At 44.8% G+C, this 18167-nt stretch overlaps 1 protein-coding gene across 1 annotated transcript; it reads left to right on the top strand.

The window, feature by feature from the left end:
• Positions 1–998: 998 nt before the first annotated feature.
• On the top strand, positions 999–17013 carry TMEM268 (transmembrane protein 268). The gene is made up of 9 exons (XM_083158895.1): positions 999–1465; positions 4355–4498; positions 5932–6029; positions 6154–6261; positions 8312–8461; positions 8545–8655; positions 10055–10126; positions 12127–12312; positions 15319–17013. Exons 2-9 carry the CDS (start codon positions 4429–4431, stop codon positions 15493–15495), a joined length of 972 nt encoding a protein of 323 aa, XP_083015021.1. The 5' UTR covers positions 999–1465; positions 4355–4428; the 3' UTR covers positions 15496–17013.
• The last annotated feature ends 1154 nt before the right edge of the window (positions 17014–18167 follow it).

The raw sequence follows: 18167 nt of genomic DNA, 5'->3' as shown, positions 1-18167 counted from the left end.
ATCGTGGGTGCTTTTAAGCACCCGCGATGTGTCGGTCTGATCCGCAGGTGTGTGCCAGCGGTGCTTCACCTATCCTATGTGCAGCAGCGGGGTCCAGGTAGCAGGATCCAGGAACGGGGATCCGGACAGCGGCAGCTGGGAAGCAGCATAAAGCCAATCAGTGTCCAGCCGGTTTTTTCACAGTATGTTTTCAAATTCAGTAGTGCTTCCCGCCCTGCTGCCCAGCAAATAGCAATACAAAACGCATAGGGATTTTACCATATGCACCGTGTATTATAGAAATACATCAACTTTTAAATTAATATACGCACTATGGAGCGCTCCATTTCATTCTTGTGGAAATCAATACCTGTGGATTCAGGAGCCCGGTGGGGTTGCGGAGGAGCAGCCGCGCTAACAGGTAGACCTTAGTGCTAATTGAATCAAAAATATAACAGGAGCATTTTCTTCTATGTGGAGAGAATGGTGATTCTGGAACTTGTAGTTCGACAGTTGGGATTTGTATAAAGTGAGTTCAAGAGTGACAATATACACAAAGGTATACATGGAGATCCGGTACATGCAAGTAAAGTGCAATCAAAAGATACTTAGCAGCATAGATGAAAACCGGTACATCTCCAATAAGGTCATGACCTTATTGGAGATGTACCGGTTTTCATCTATGCTGCTAAGTATCTTTTGATTGCACTTTACTTGCATGTACCGGATCTCCATGTATACCTTTGTGTATATTGTCACTCTTGCACTTTAAATAATATGCCATAAAATCTTTTTTTTGCATTTATCTGATGTTGCTGGCTATCAGTTTGTAAGTCTACAAATCCAACATATCTGTGCCGGGCACTCAGGAGTTGAATCGAGTATGTGTGTGCAGCTTATCCTTCATCTCTATAAAGTGAGTTCTATATATATATAACCTGTATATTCTACATTACTATTTTTAATCATTTTAGGACAGCTGGTACTGAATTACAACAGATGTTAATTGGTCAGCACTATTAAATAGCAGTTCAGCAATTTAATTCTCTTTTATCTGCACCCAGAATCCTTTGCAACTTGTGCTCTGAGCTGGCCATATGCCAAGAGAGAGACGTCTCTCTCTCTCTCTCTCTCTCTCTCTCTCTCTCTTTCTCGCTAGCTCACTCTCTTGCTCGCTCCCTCGCTCTTATCACATGCTCAGGAGCCTGGGGGTTACCTTGTGAGGACAGCCCAGGGAGGGATCAGGTTAGCAGTCTGGGTAGTGTTGGCTTCCACTAGGGGAGGGGACTGCTATGCAATGCTGCAGCAGTCCTGTCAGTGAAGTGCAAGCAGGAAGACACACACACATATTTGTAATTATACACTACTGTATATATAGATATAGAAATACACAGCAAGTGTATTTCCTGTCTTGTGATTTGACACAATTGCCTGTGGACTGACACTTCCCTCCTACAAGGTGGATGGAACCCACTTCTGTCCAGACGTAAGTGAAGGACATTATAACAGGTTATTGTTACATAACTAGAACCCATAACTTTCTCCTATCTTTAGGTCTATACGGTAGCTGCAGATCTAGCTGTAGCTCCATAGATAATGCATGCACTGAACAACTCCCTTTCTTTATGCTGAACTATTCACCTAGGCTCTATTAATCTAAATGTAAGGTCTGTGTATTGACGTAGGGCACACCCAGGTGGTACCGGAGCACCCTCCTCAATACTATGGGTCTCCTTCATAATACTAGACTAGAAAAGTCATAGGACTGTCCTAATAACTTATCTGTCTTCCTTTGTTACTCATGGGACGTTTGCGCTCACATTTTCTTGGAATGGACCTGTAGCTTGTTTTATTCCTCCTCCTGAATTTTTCATAAAATGCTGTGTTATATGGAGGTGCGATACTGGTTGAGTATCCCTTATCCAAATTGCTCGGGACCGGAAGAATTTTGGATAACGGATTATTCTGTATTTTAGAATATTTTTATATTTCAATGATATATCTTGTGGTATCCTGCATTTATGTTGTATAAACACATCAAACACATGAAATACACACAAATACATTTTATTTGTACATAACACAAGATTTCAAAACATGAAACAAAGTTTATGTACAATCTCAGATGCTGAATTTGAATGCCAAGCAATCACTTTATTGCAGATATTTAGTGCCAGTTACTATATATCATGTCCTAAATAGTGCTGTTACAGATGTCCTCAGTAGTGCTGTTACAGATGTCCCCAGTAGTGCCAGTTACATATCATGTCCTCAGTAGTGCTGTTACAGATGTCCACAGTAGTGCCAGTTACATATCATGTCCTCAGTAGTGCTGTTACATATCATGTCCTCAGTAGTGCTGTTACAGATGTCCCCAGTAGTGCTGTTACATATCATGTCCTCAGTAGTGCTGTTACAGATGTCCCCAGTAGTGCCAGTTACATATCATGTCCTCAGTAGTGCTGTTACAGATGTCCCCAGTAGTGCTGTTACATATCATGTCCTCAGTAGTGCTGTTACAGATGTCCCCAGTAGTGCCAGTTACATATCATGTCCTCAGTAGTGCTGTTACAGATGTCCCCAGTAGTGCCAGTTACATATCATGTCCTCAGTAGTGCCAGTTACAGATGTCCCCAGTAGTGCCAGTTACATCATGTCCTCAGTAGTGCTGTTTCAGATGTCCCCAGTAGTGCCAGTTACATATCATGTCCTCAGTAGTGCTGTTACAAATGTCCCCAGTATTGCCAGTTAAATATCATGTCCTCAGTAGTGCTGTTACAGATGTCCCCAGTAGTGCTGTTACATATGTCCCCAGTATTGCCAGTTACATACCATGTCCTCAGTAGTGCTGTTACAGATGTCCCCAGTAGTGCTGTTACAGATGTCCACAGGGCCAGTTATATATCATGTCCTTAGTAGTGTTACAAATGTTCCAAGTAGGTGTTTAGCAAAAAAAAAAAAAGTAAATTAAATACCGTATCCAAATTATTCAGAAAACCATACATTCCAGAAAGTGAAATTTTTTTTTTGCTAAAAACCTACTTGGGACATGTGTAACAGCACTACTGAGGACATGATCTATAACTGGCACTACTGGGGACATCTGTAACAGCACTACTGGGGACATCTGTAACAGCACTACTGGGTATATGATATATAACTGGCACTACTGGGGACATCTGTAACAGCACTACTGAGGACATCTGAAACAGCACTACTGGGGATATGATATATAACTGGCACTACTGGGGACATCTGTAACAGTACTACTGGGGACATCTGTAACAGCACTACTGGGGATATGATATATAACAGTACTACTGGGGACATCTGTAACAGCACTACTGGGGACATCTGTAACAGCACTTCTGGGGATATGATATAAAACTGTCACTACTGGGGATATCTGTAACAGCACTACTGGGAATATTATATATAACTGGCACTACTGGGGTCATCTGTAACAGCACTACTGGGGACATCTGTAACAGCACTACTGCGGACATCTGTAACAGCACTACTGGGGATAGGATATATAACTGGCAATACTGGGGACATCCAACCTGTATTAACATCAGATAATAAGAATCCTAATCAGGAAATTCAATTGCTGGTGTTTCCCCCCCCCTGGCCAATTCTGTGTGGCACCTGCCTCCGCAGGGCAGCGAGCATTCTTGTGCAAGATCGTGGTGCAAATTGGGTGGGCAAAGGTTGCAAGAGGGGGGTGCAGGGTGTGGGTTTTCAGTTGAGGAAATGTTATCCATAGCAACCTATCAGATCTTCTAAAAGCTGCCAGATAAATAAAGTAGAATCTATATGGTTTCTATGGGAACTTCTCCACTTGTGAAAACCCACACTTATATCCCCTATACTCCCTAATAGGCAAATGATCCTGTAAAACAGTAGACTACTATTATTTTGAAACCATTAGGTTAAGAAATCGAGTCGTTGCCTGTAGCAACCAATCAGATACTCGCTATCATTGATCAGGTATAAGGTGAGATTTAATAGGATGAGAGATTCAGAAAGTGAGAGATTCAGAAAGTGAGAGATTTGGGAAGAAATCTCCAGTTTTTTTAAAGCGACAATCATGTACAGTACACTTCGTTTTTCAAGATGGTTTTGCAGTGTAAATAATTGCCGCTTTAAAAAAAACCCTGGAGATTTCTTCCCAAATCTCTCACTTCCTGAATCTCTCATCCTATTAAATCTCACCCTATTTCTCTAAAATGCTAGTTAGAAGCCAACTTCTCCACCTCCTCTCTAGTAGGTTAATGTTAATCTATTGTTTTGTGGTTTTTTTTTATGGGGGGGATTGTAATAATATGTGTGATAGGCCATGGATTAGTGTTCCCATTACCATGTACGATTACAGGTAACCCACCCAAGCAAAAATGAGTCCTGAGATACCTGACAACAGTCCTGCTATTGGCAGCCACTAATGGAACGATGACTGGGCAGGATGGGGGAGTGGATCCTTGGAGTGACAGCTCCGAGCCAGTGGTCACATTAAATTCAGGTGAGAGTTGTGATGCATTGCGTACAGATGGCATGGGAACTCTATTTAGTCAAAATTGGAAGCTCAAATCGCACCATATGTATGCACCTTCAAGGGGCCTATAGTACACACAGGGCGATTTGAGGGCATTTTCTAAGCGATCTCATTCGCTTAGAAAATGCCCCTACATCGCTCCGTGTGTATTGGACAAAATGCTTACACATCGCTGTGTGCTGAGCGATCTATGAGCGATCTAGCATCACTCACCTGCCGCCCATTCCGCTACACCACCGGCCACCACCAGGGCTCCTGACGCACACCAATCTCATTGCGGGCGATCGCATGTGGTTAAAAGCCACATGCGACCGCTCATACAATTTGATAAATATTATGTGGAGAACATAAGATCTATCAACACGAGATTTGACCAGCGGGCCCGCGCATCACGTCGGGTGTTACATTAGATTGCATACAATCCTTCGATTTATCACATAGATCTGGTTGAAATCAAATGATTGTATGCAATATCGCCCTAGTGTATGGGCACCATTAGACTGAGGATCTGAGGCATGACCCCCTGCTGTTTATAGTAAACAGACCTCTAGATAAACAGATATATGCCTTATGGGTCAGAGTAAACACTGACAAGTATTGTCCCATGAGTAGGGTATAAATAGAAACATTTCATTTTCATAACTGGGTGTACATCACGCCTCCCTATTCAGGAATACCACTTAAACATTCAGTTTGTCAAGTGGTATTTTCCACAAGAAATATACCTAGATACCACATGCTATTTAAATAATACATTTTTTTACACTGGGTCCCACTGGTTTCTGTGAGTTCTGAGCTGAGGACTCTGCTGGACATCTTCCTATTTCGAAGGGAAGTAAGCAAGACATGTCTTTCATCTGATGCACTAGGTTTCCTTGACCAACCACTGTGTCTACGGTCCTCAAGGTTGTTCAATCTGCCTTGAAATCTTTGCCTGGGAGAGACCTTGCAGATGCAGTATAACTACTAATGTAGTCATGTTCATTGTGGTTAAATCATGGCCACTAGTCCCCGTTTGGGCTGTGCCTGGCTGCTGGATAATGTATTTTTCAATTTGACTGTGACACACGTCATAACGGAGGACGGCTACATTTGCATGGCTACATTTGGACCTTGTGTCCTGCTTAGTCTTGCCGTGATGATTGAACTGTGACATGAAACGGTCTTCTACAACCTCCCCCTTGTAGCAGAGTTTGGCTGTTCCTCATCCAGTTTTAAGCCTCCTACACAGCTGTTTCTGTTTCAGTTCTGTTTCAACTCCATAAAGAAAGTGCCATGTTCAAGAATTGACCTAGTGGCTGTGAGGCAGTAATGTTAACCACTACCTCGATAATGCTGCCAATTCTGAGGCACATTGTACAACCCCAGATATTTATTGTTTGTCCATTGCCTCTGTGCAGGTCTTTATAATGGACGATTACTGACAGTTCTGCCATACACATCAAGAGATAAGCATGCAGAGGAGTGCCTCCAGAGCCTCCAGGAATGTGGCATCCAGGTACATCAGACATTACTAGCTTACAGTGACAAATACTATGTGTGATATTCCATTGATCAGATAGATATTGATAAGGCATGTATCAGGCTTAATCTTTAGCATGATCTCTTATTCTACCTCTGAGGTCCCTGTGGAACAGTGCAGAGACTCCCTACAGATCCCTGCTCTCATCCCAGAGGTAAACAGATATATCTTCTTCAGCTCCCGAGGTTTTGGGATGATCCTGGCCTTGGTAAGTATGGAATCTCCATGACTTTGGTGGTATACTCAAATACTGCAATTCACCGTTAAACTATATCCGGTATAACAACAACCTGGACTTCCTGTGCCTGTTAGAACTCTGGATCATGCTAGTAGAGTGCATGACGAGGTCACATGTTTCAGGTGGCATTGCTCAAAATGAATGTCTAACGAGGAAGATTAGCCATGCAGATGCCTTCAGGTTGGATTGTAGTTGTGATAGTTTCTTTTTGAGGTGGCAAGATGACATCCAAGATGAAATGGCAGTGACACGGACCAATACAGCTGGTTACAAGTCTAGGGAGGATTGGAAAAATTATACAGAAGTCCAAAATACCTGATTAGCTTGCCAAGAGATGGGGTGTAGATTGAGAAAAGCAGAGGACCTAAGGCTGAGTCCTGCAGTACTCCAACTGATAGAGGTAGCGAAGAGGAGGTGGGATCAGAGAAACAAACACTGAAGGAGCGATTAGATAGGTAGGATGAGAACCAAGAAAGGGCTGTGTTCTGAAGTCCTAGGGATTGTAGTGTTTGTATGAGAAGAGAATGATCAACAGTGTCAAATGCAAAAAAGAGATCTGGATGAAAAATAAGTGATTAATGGCCTTTGGAGTTAGAAAAACCGAATCATTCACTAGTGATGTCTGTGGAATGTTGGCAATGAAAGCTTAACTGAAGGGGGGCCAATAGTCTCTTAAGTAACTTGGAGGGGCATGGTAGCTGATATATGGGATGGTAGTACGAGAGACAGTTTGGGTCATAATTGTGTTTTCTCAGAATGGGAGTTATCTTTGCATGCTAGAACAGTGAAGGAAAATACCAGTAGAGAGAGGGAAATTACAGATTTTTGTTAAGGCTAAGCTTAGCACAGGCGACAGAGCTTTACGTAAGCAAGGTCCTGTGCATTTATAGTGGCTTGTGGGTTGAGTAAGTGATCATGTGGAAGTGATATAAGTGTATTAACACGTAGGTTAGGGTTAGAATCTTGAGCAGATATGAGAGTTTGGAAACATGTTTGATGAACAGTGTCCAAGGCATTACCATAGGGATGGAAGATAGTCTTATATATGTAGTTCCTTGGAGTACAAGATTTATGCCACTGATGTTCAACTTTACGTGAAAGCTCTTGTAGGTGTCTTGTTAACTTAGAGTTGCATGGTTGACATTTAGGCCTACATGGAACATAATAGTTACCTGGAGCTGTACTTCATGAAGGAGAATGTCTGGAGTCTGGTCCAGGTGTGATACATCCATCAGAATTAAATGCAGAAATGGCTGAGGTGGCCATGTTTCTGTTACAGCCAGAAGGTTGAGGTTGTTAGATGTAATGATGGGTGCTAATTTGTTTAAAATAAAAGTTTGTGAATGTTTTATTTTTTTTGGTGACAGGTTGTGGATTTTAGTCTTAAAGTATAAAGATATGTAAAAATGTCATAAGTGTTGATAAGGTGGAGTAGATCATTGAGGGGGCCATGTGTACACAGGAGTGAGCTGCTGGGAGAATGAGCAATGTAATTGCTCTAGAGAAAATACCCTGGAGTGCAATGAAGAAAGGCGATTTGTATGACATGGTGTGAAAACTTATTAAGGCTTAAAGCATAATGAAGTTGCATTTGTTCCATTTAAACATTCAATGGGCCAGATGTATCAAGCTTCAAAAAGTGAGAAAATGGAGCCAGCCAATCGGCTCCTACCTGCCATGTTACAGGCTGGTTTTGAAAAATAACCGGTAAGAGCTGATTGGCTGGTTGTTTATCACTCTCCATTTTATCACTTTTGAAGTGTGATATATCTGGCCCTATATCGGTTTACTGGTGTTATTCAGCTGTTCATTATCAAACACTTATTGCCCGACTCAGACCTGTTCCCTAAGCTGCGTATACTCGCAGCCTAGCGAACAGGTCAATGCCGCCCTGCCCTATGGGGAGAGACAGGGGGTAAGGGGAAAGAGAGTACAGTCTATTGAATGCTATTGGCAGGTGCTGGTATATGATAGCTTGGGATTGGAATGCAAGATGTTTTCACTAACCTTACTCTCCTAGATCATGTATTCTTCCATTTGGACCAATCTCTACTTCACGGCACAGGTGTTCTCCAGCGGCCATAGTTGGGTGACCAGCATCTCCGTCACTCTTGCTGCTGCTGTGGTCACGGTCATGGTCCTCGTAATCATCAACCAACACCAAAAGAAGGTCAGGAAAGTGCATCACATAAGGACTTGGGATGTCCCTTACCCGTCTTATGCACTAACCTATTCATCTGTCCATCATGCTAGATCAATATCAATACGGATATCCGACTGGCGGCAGCCAATGAGCTTTTCATGGAATACAATGTCCTGTTGGGAATCAGTAATCGATCGAAGAGGTGGCACAGTGTTCCATCGGTATCCTTACACTGCCGGCTGGCAAATGGTGTGTGTGTGTGTGTGTGGAAGCACATTTACTAAATAAAGAAACACTAAAGGGTACGTTTACTATTTACTATTGAAGATGGGATGTTGCTAGGTTTGCCACCTCATCCCTTTAATCCTGGAGACATATTAATTACACATTTTTTGTGGCTGATTAAAAAAATACAGTTGGAATGAAGTCTGATGGCTGTTTAAAAAAAAAACTGCCACAGAACCTGTGTAATTAATATGTCTCCAGGATTAAAGGGATGAGGTGGCAACCCTAGATGTTGCCCATAGTAACCAATCAGGTTATATCTATGATCTTCTAGAAGGTTCTAAATAAATAAGAAGTAGAATCTGATAGGATGGCAACATCTTAATAGAACCCCTATCTTAGTAAATGTACCCCTATGTTGCACTAAGAATATAGTTAACATACATCATTGGTTCTTATGAAATTGAGAGGCTACTGGATCCCAAACTTAGCCCTCATGACACCGAACTGTCCAGGTTTTCATGATATCCATGCTTGAGCAAAGATGACGTCATTAGTACCTCATCCATTTTGATATAACGATCTGTGCTCAGAAATGTATATCCTTAAAACTTGGACTTTTGGGGTGCTTGAGGACCACATTTGGGAACCTTTGCTTGAATCTATGTAATTGTTTTTTTTTATGTGACACATAGGACTAGATACACTTATATCCATACAGGTTGCAGCATCATACTGTATAGACCAGGGATGGGAAGCCTTTGGCCCTCCAGCTGTTGTTGAACTACACATCCCAGCATGCCCTGCAACAGTTTAAGCATGGCCAAATAGTAAAACTGTAGCAGGGCATGCTGGGATGTGTAGTTCAGCAACAGTTGGAGGGCCAAAGATTCCCCATCCCTGCCCTAGACTCCTCTGTAGACTGCAAAGCAACAGCTCCCCTACTGGCCAAGTATTCAGCTCAAACATCAGCTAGAATATTTACTAGGCTACACGGACAATAAGCTTGCATGAAAACAGCTAACAGACACAGATATGAGCTTATGTTTGCTCACACTATGGTCCTCCAGCTGTTGTGAAACTACACATTCCAGCATGCCTTGTCATAGTTTTAGCATTCCATAAAAGCAAAACTGTTGCAAGGCATGATGGGACATGTAGTTTCACAATAGCTTTAGGGCTATAGTTTGGCTATACTCAATTATTGTAACTGCGTGTTTTTAAAATAAAAAATTCTCAGTATTCCTAAAATAAAAATAATTTTATAAAAGCATGATCTGGGCAGAACATGTATTTTGTTCTAACTCAGTTCTGCTCTTGACAATACCGGCTTTCCAATCATTTATCACGTGTCCCGAGCAGGGCACAAAACCTTTCCTTTACAACAGTGTCCAGCTGTGCTTCGTCTACTTCCACCTCTGGGGCTGTCACCAGAGACTCTCCCAGCGTTTGGCTGGCATGAATCAGGTGAGAAGGAAATACTGGGAGACCTATGTAGGGGATATGGTTGCTAGGTCGACACTAAAGCTGTGTACACACGGGTGCCATAGGGGCAGAAATCCCTGGAAATATGGTCGCTGGCGACCATATTGCCAGTGATGGGAGCGTGCCCCGGCCACGCTCCCGTTTTCAGCCCCATTCTAATCGCTGGTTACCAGCTGATTACCTCTGCGGCACCGCCGGCGGAGGTTCCCTTTCATCAGCGACCATCTCTGGTCTCTGATGAAAAGGTGAAACTGAGCCATATATCTCACCTGTGTGTACGCACCTTTTGAAGGTCGACATACATTAGGTCGACCACTAAAGTTCAAAAGGGATTAGGTTGACACATGAAATAGGTTGACGTGGCTAAGGTCGACAGGGTCAGAAAGTTGACACAAGCATTAGATCCACAATGGGAAGGTCGGCATTTAAAAGGGCGACATGAGTTTTTCATGTTTTTTATTTCAAACCCTACCATCCAATAGGGTGTGGAGGGAGAATATGCCCGAAGCATGGTGAGCACAGCAAGCCATGCAAGGGGACACGATGCACCGATATGGGGTTCCTGTCGAATTACGTCAAAATTTTGGACAAAAAAACTTGAACAACTCATGTCGACCTTTTAACTATCGACCTTACCATTGTAGACCTAATGCTTGTGTCGACCTTCTGGCCCTGTCGACCTTAGCCAATGCGACCTATTTCATGTGTTGACCTAAGCCCTGTCGACCTTTAGTAATCAACCTAATGTATGTCGACCTTATGACCCCATACCCTAAACAAGCAGTTGATCATTTTTGTTGTGCTTGGGCAGCACAGTTGGTGTAATGGTTAGTTTGGGCAGCACAGTTGGGGTAATGGTTAGTTTGGGCAGCACAGTTGGGGTAATGGTTAGTTTGGGCAGCGCAGTTGGGGTAATGGTTATTTTGGGCAGCACAGTTGGGGTAATGGTTAGTTTGGGCAGCACAGTTGGGGTAATGGTTGGTTTGGGCAGCACAGTTGGGGTAATGGTTAGTTTGGGCAGCACAGTTGGGGTAATGGTTAGTTTGGGCAGCACAGTTGGGGTAATGGTTGGTTTGGGCAGCACAGTTGGTGTAATGGTTAGTTTGGGCAGCACAGTTGGGGTAATGGTTAGTTTGGGCAGCACAGTAGGGGTAATGGTTAGTTTGGGCAGCACAGTTGGGGTAATGGTTAGTTTGGGCAGCACAGTTGGGGTAATGGTTAGTTTGGGCAGTGCAGTTGGTGTAATGGTTGGTTTGGGCAGCACAGTTAGGGTAATGGTTAGTTTGGGCAGCACAGTTGGGGTAATAGTTGGTTTAAGCAGCACAGTTGGTGTAATGGTTAATTTGGGCAGCACAGTTGGGATAATAGTTTGGGCAGCACAGTTGGGATAATAGTTTGGGCAGCACAGTTGGGATAATAGTTTGGGCAGCACAGTTGGGATAATAGTTAGTTTGGGCAGCACAGTTAGTGTCATGGTTAGAATGGGCAGCACAGTTGGTGTAATGGTTAGTTGGGCAGCACAGTTGGGATAATAGTTAGTTTGGGCAGCACAGTTCGGGTAATGGTTAGTTTGGGCAGCACAGTTGGTGTAATGGTTAGTTGGGCAGCACAGTTAGGATAATAGTTAGTTTGGGCAGCACAGTTCGGGTAATGGTTAGTTTGGGCAGCACAGTTGGTGTAATGGTTAGTTGGGCAGCACAGTTGGTGTAATAGTTAGTTTGGGCAGCACAGTTGGGATAATAGTTAGTTTGGGCAGCACAGTTCGGGTAATGGTTAGTTTGGGCAGCACAGTTGGTGTAATGGTTAGTTGGGCAGCACAGTTGGTTTAATGGTTAGTTTGGGCAGCACAGTTTGGGTAATGGTTAGCATTGCTGCCTCACAGTACTGCGGTGTTGGGTTTGAGACTCTAAAGAATAATGAATGTGTGCTGTATAGGTATATGGCGATGTACCTGCATTACACTGTTGTTGTGTCTTGTGCAGGATGATCTCAGGCAGTGCTTGGACCAGCTATTTATTTACATAGAGACTCCAGCAAATCCTACGCTGGCCCAAGCGGGTGATGAGAATCAGGCGACAGAGGAGAGCCCCCTGCTGGCCAGTGCCTCCAGGGAGAAGCCTGTGCTGTGCAGTAAGAAGATCCCACTTGTCCTACAGGATGTACCAGAAGTGAGTACACCTATGCACTGCCCTGGGTATCCGGATGAGAGGTCAACACTCTCTAGATTGACAGTCAATAGGTCGACATATACAAGGTGCACTTTGACAAAAGGTCAACACAAGCAAAATATTGACGTGGGATGTTGAAACGTGAAAAGGTTGAAATGGGTTTTTCGCGATTTTCCCCATTTCAAATGTTTTTTCCATACTTTTCCATCCACATAAAGGCGGATTGGGAACGGTAAAGTGTGATGGCCAAGTGTGACAAGCTGCTCTGCAGATGGGGGATTGTGTGACAAGCTGCTCTGCAGATGGGGGATTGTGTGACAAGCTGCTCTGCAGATGGGGGATTGTGTGACAAGCTGCTCTGCAGATGGGATTGTGTGACAAGCTGCTCTGCAGATGGGGGATTGTGTGACAAGCTGCTCTGCAGATGGGGTCTTGTGTGACATGCTGCTCTGCAGATGGGGGATTGTGTGACAAGCTGCTCTGCAGATGGGATTGTGTGACAAGCTGCTCTGCAGATGGGGGATTGTGTGACAAGCTGCTCTGCAGATGGGGGATTGTGTGACATGCTGCTCTGCAGATGGGGAGAAGGGGGGAATGAATGACAAGCTGCTCTGCAGATGGGGGCAAGCATGTGACAAGCTGCTCTGCAGATGGGGGCAAGCGTGTTACAATCTGCTCTGCAAATGGGGGGAAGGAGGGGGATTGAGTGACAGATGGGGGGAAGCATGTGACAAGCTGCTCTGCAGATGGGGGGAATCGAGTGACAAGCTGCTCTGCAGATGTGGGCAAGCATGTGACAAGCAGCTCTGCAGATGGGGGCAAGCATGGGACAATCTGCTCTTCAGATGGGGGGGAAGGGGGGATTGAGTGACAATCTGCAGATTGGGGTAAGTGTGTGTCAAGCTACTCTGCAGATGGGGGGGAAGGAGGGGGATTGCGTGACATGCTGCTCTGCAGATGGGGGGGAAGGAGGGTGATTGCGTGAAATGCTGCTCTGGAGATGGGGGGGGGGGAGGAGGGGGATTGCGTGACATGCTGCTCTGCAGATGACAAGCAATGCCAACCGTTGACTCCAGGTACATTACTCACACTTGAAGCAGAATGACCAATTCTGAAAACCTATAGAGCATGTGGCCATTCATGTGGAACTACACCTCCCAGCATGCCCTTCCACAGTTTTAGGCAGGGCGTGCTGTTGAAACCCCAACTATATAAATAGCCTTTGCGGTTCTCCAGTAATATCCTGTATGAATGGTTTTGTCAGGGTGCCCTCCGGCCAGAACACACTGACATCACTAGCTGTCCCTCTTATGCAGCAGCAGAACCAGTCAATCACACTGTGAGCAGGACAGTATGCAGTGCAGGCAGGGACACCGGAGTATCAGCTTTCATTAGCTACCAATGAAGCTTCCCAGCCATTAGAGAGATACATAGGAGGGTGAAGAGAGCTGTAAGTGACTCAGGGATCCCACCTTCTCCTCATCCTCACATCAGCATCTGGGCATTATTACACTATTAGTTTAAATATAATATACCCCGTTGGTTTACAATTAATATGCATAATCTCAACATGACCTATTCCAGGAGGGACAAAATCCCCCCAAGTAGATAAAGTTATGTTTGCACCTTTCTTATAGTTTAAATAGTTCAGCACAGGTGACACCAATCATATATTAAGAATGAAGTCCAGGTAGAGAGTATTTGTCCCTTCTGGAATGGGTCATGTTGGGAGATAATATAAACCCTCAAACTTCCAACAGGGGGTATGGGTCATAGGGTCGACAATAAAAAAAGTTGACAGTCTATAGGTTAACCACTATTAGGCCATACGTTGACCAGAGGTCAACACCGAAAAAGGTCGACATAACAAGCTATAGGTTGACCAAAAGTGATTAACCTATTGACTGTAGACCTTTTTATTTTCGACCTGCTGACCGACTTCTCCAACAGGGCCCCCCTTTTGGGCACCACCAAGGCGTAATCCGGCCCTGCTGATCCTGCATTTACTTCTCATACCCCTTTCACATCGCAAAAAATATACCTGGGACTCTGTGCTGTGTGAAAGGGCCTTTTTTAATTTCCTGGGTCCGCAACCCGGCATTCCTACCCGGGTTAAAAGAAGGGTTAATCCCGGGTCAGACACGGGTTGCTGCACAGTTTGAAAGGGTAACCCGGGTCGAGCTCCATGGAGGAGGCAGCGCTTGGAGACAGCGTCAGCTCCAAGCGTGCCTCGTCCCAAGCTCCCTGATGATGCTTCACCTCAACCCCGTCTGACGGCAATGACCCGGCATTATGTCGGGTTGCTGTAGGCAGCAAAACATCACAAGTGCTGGGTAACTCTCGGGAAGGCCCCGTGTCCAAATCCCGGTAGCCACCTGGCATTTGCCATGTGAAAGGGGTATAATAGTCCCTAGCTGATATGCTGGAACCAGGATTGGTCACTAACAGGTTGGTTTAAGGGGTGTTTTCAATGCTTTCTGTGAGCTTTGATAGTGAGCGGTGCCGATTGCTCGCTGTCACACCTCGCAGGATCAGTATTCAACTGACCCCCTGCACACGCTGTTTCCCCCTCACTAGGATTCTGGAGCGAGGGTCAAACGGCATGTGCGGCCACTAAAACAGAGAGACTCACGACTAAATGCAGTGTGCTCCCTGCATCAGCCACAAGCCTGTTTGAGGGAATATTCGCTGTCCTCCAAGGAGGATTCCCCACTTGGAACATTAAAAACAGTGAGCGGCCGGCGCGGGGGTTAAACGGCATGTTTTCAGCGATCCCCACCGTTTAACCCCCCTCGCCGGCCGCATTGAATACACCCCTTTGTTTCAGATGCTCAGAGGTAGCCCTATCTAGTGAACAAGCATAGGTTAAGCATCACCTAATTCTGTTTGTATCTTTATAACTTTAAAATATATTGAGGTATGCTGGGAGTGCCAACGGGTGGTTAGGCGTGTCCTCGTGGAATAAGGTGTACAGAAACACAGTATAACCACATTTCTCTGACCCAGGTGATGGCGCGGCAGCTCCTAATTATGGCGAGTGCTTGTTACGTGCGCCTCCTCACCACTGGACAACTACCCCGGACTCATGACGCAGGCCACACTGGTGTTCTTGATGTGCCATGCCCATGTCAATTCATTGAGAACAATATACTTATGTCTGGACGTTGCGTCACCTGCATATGAAGAGAAGGCCAAAAGCACGCACAAAGCCAGCCCGGACAACTCCATAACGCCAGATGTCTCGTGTGCAGCAGCTCCTCTCTCGGAGGAAAGGTGTTGGCACTCCACGGCAGTGTTCACTCTACTACGGATGATGGACGACTGAACAGTCTCAGCAAGCAATTTGCATTTCACATAGAAGTCTCTATTTCCGTTATATACATAGCTGAGTGCACTGCCAGCCGGACGGGGGAAAACAGTACCATTAATGGAAAAGTAGCACTGAATGCTATTGGACCAATCAGTGCATTGCCGCACCTTTGTGTATCAATCCACTCCAAACTCTTGACAGAAGTAGAGATATTGAACACTGCATGTATTCTTGTACACTAATTCCCTAGCACTTTTACTCTCAGGATGGTAATGCCTGGCTCTGTCACCAGGCTGAAACACAGGAATATTCTGTATTATGGAACTTCGCGTTAAAATCTTGTCTGACAACTGCAGGCCGATAATGTAGAATGTGCCAACTGGGCCAACATAAATGTCTTGGCCCTCAGACAGTGCTTCGCCAGATCCCCCTTCCAGCTCTCTCTTTGAATTAAGGAATTGGAGTTTGAAGCCACTGGACACTGTCCTCAGTGGTGGCGATAATACATAGAGAGCAACCCAGTGAATGAGAGATCCAAATGACAGAAGGGATGACCATCAATGATTAAAAATCATCAATGGTTTATGGCCGATGCTGAATACTTTTACCATCGATGGTGGAGAACCAGATCGTTTCACTCCACAGCAGAACCAATGTTGTTGTTTTTTATTTTTTCAAGGAAGCTGGGACACAGGGTGTAGTCCCGTCCCCACGTTCTGATTGGCCCAGTCAGTCAAAGAAAACCATCTAAAACTATTGATGGTCATCCATCACATAGTTTGCTACTATCGATGGTTGGGTGCAGTATCACTATCAATGGTGACTGCACCTATGGCCATCCCTTTATGACAGTGCTGGGTACATTTAAATGATTTTGGTTGTGGGTGTGTACAAAAACATGGGCTGCTTTTTAATGTGAAAGCCGCTCACTTTTCTCATCTGAGCGGCGGCTTTCAGTGTGTACGGGGCAGCGATGAGAGGTGAGCAATGCTGCGTGCTCCCGCATCATCGCTGCCGGCCGCCAGTATTACCAGCAGATGAGCGACAGAGTGGACGGCTTTCCATAGCATCCTGCTACGGCGAGTCATCCACCCCGGAGAAAACGGCTGGGCAGGGGTAAAATGCTCAGTGTGTATAGACCTTAACTTGCATTTATATTTCTTTAAATAAATAAATCAACATTTTGGACCCCTCTCTGGGTTTGTGTAACCTAGGACCCAAGGTGCACACTGGGATTTAGGTCTAGGTTGGGACAAGCAGCTACGGGATCACGTTTTACTTGTGTATGACAAAATGTATTATTCCACAGGTATACTTTTAATTGTCTCTAATACCTCTTATAAAATGCCTCCTGAAAGAAGGTACCTCATTCTTGCTATCGATCTGTTTATGTGCCTTGCGGGATAACGATCTTGGTTTGGGCTGTACACTACCCTGGCCCTTCACTGCCCCAGTTCATTGTTTTCACCTCGCATACAACCCCCAATACTGTTATGTTAATGCACATTTCCTGATACTAAGGATGGGCGACAGTCTATTGTAATGAGCCCATCCTAACTAGTGCAGGGTATCCGTAACCTGATTGGAGGACTACTGGCCTATCTTGTGACTCATATACAACAAGCCTACCATAAAGGGGACCTTTAAACTACTAATACCCCATTCATACCAGCCAAAGTCCCCGGGTTGGCCTCGGGAACAACCCAGGTGTAGTGCTGGTGTGAAAGGGTCCCAGGACCCATGCCCTGGGATTTCATACCTGCTAGCTACCAGGTTTGCTCCCAGGATCTTCCCTAGGTACTGGGAAATTAATGGTGCAGGAACATGTCCCTCCTTCCCGGGTTACCTCTGCTGATGCTGATTGGCTAGCAGGGCAACTTCCTGTTGTTGTGGATTTCCAGAGACACTCAGAGGCATCACACAACGTACAGGAAAACACTGTGCAAACTCTGTGTAAAGCAGACCCCAGCAGTCCTTTTAAACCCCAGCAAGCCTACATCTTGATGAGGTGAGGGAGCTTGTAGTCATTAGAGGTGAAGAGAAGACCCGATGCCGTTATTTCAATTATTTTTTTATTTTGTTACACAGCGCAGCCTGCACTGATCTGACTGATGTGTATTTGGAGGCCCTATTTAAATAATGTGGGATTAGGGTTACCACCTAGTCCCTTTAATTCCGGACACATATTAATTACACAGGTTCTGTGGCTGGCTGACTTCAAGACTCCACTTCACCTGATTTTAAACTGCCACAGAACCTGTGTAATTAACATGTGTCCGGAATTAAAGGGACTAGGTGGTAACCCTATGTGGGATTCACCCCCAAAATGACCCATTCCGTTAGTTAAAAAATGCTCTGCTCCAGGACTTTCAACTCACTGTATGATTGCCATCGCCTGTGGTGAGCTAGTTGATTGATGAGAAAGGCGTTTCACCACAGGTGATGGTAATCCTACAATAAGAGGGAAGTCCAGGAGCAGAGCATTTTGTACCTAATGGAATGGGTCATGTTGAAGGGAATGGATTCCGAGTTACATGCATTTCCA

Source organism: Crinia signifera, chromosome 9, assembly GCF_055691185.1.
Source record: "Crinia signifera chromosome 9, ASM5569118v1, whole genome shotgun sequence".
Classification (NCBI taxonomy): domain Eukaryota; kingdom Metazoa; phylum Chordata; class Amphibia; order Anura; family Myobatrachidae; genus Crinia; species Crinia signifera.
The sequence above is the reverse complement of the archived record's forward strand: the minus strand, read 5'-3'. Positions and strand labels throughout refer to the sequence as shown.

Excerpts from the sequence above, each read along its gene's own strand:
- TMEM268 (XM_083158895.1), top strand. The coding sequence starts at position 4,429 with ATGACTGGGCAGGATGGGGGAGTGGATCCTTGGAGTGACAGCTCCGAG. Across the intron at positions 4,499-5,931 it reads AGTGGTCACATTAAATTCAG|GTCTTTATAATGGACGATTA; the intron begins GTGAGAGTTGTG and ends GCCTCTGTGCAG. Across the intron at positions 6,262-8,311 it reads TTGGGATGATCCTGGCCTTG|ATCATGTATTCTTCCATTTG; the intron begins GTAAGTATGGAA and ends TTACTCTCCTAG.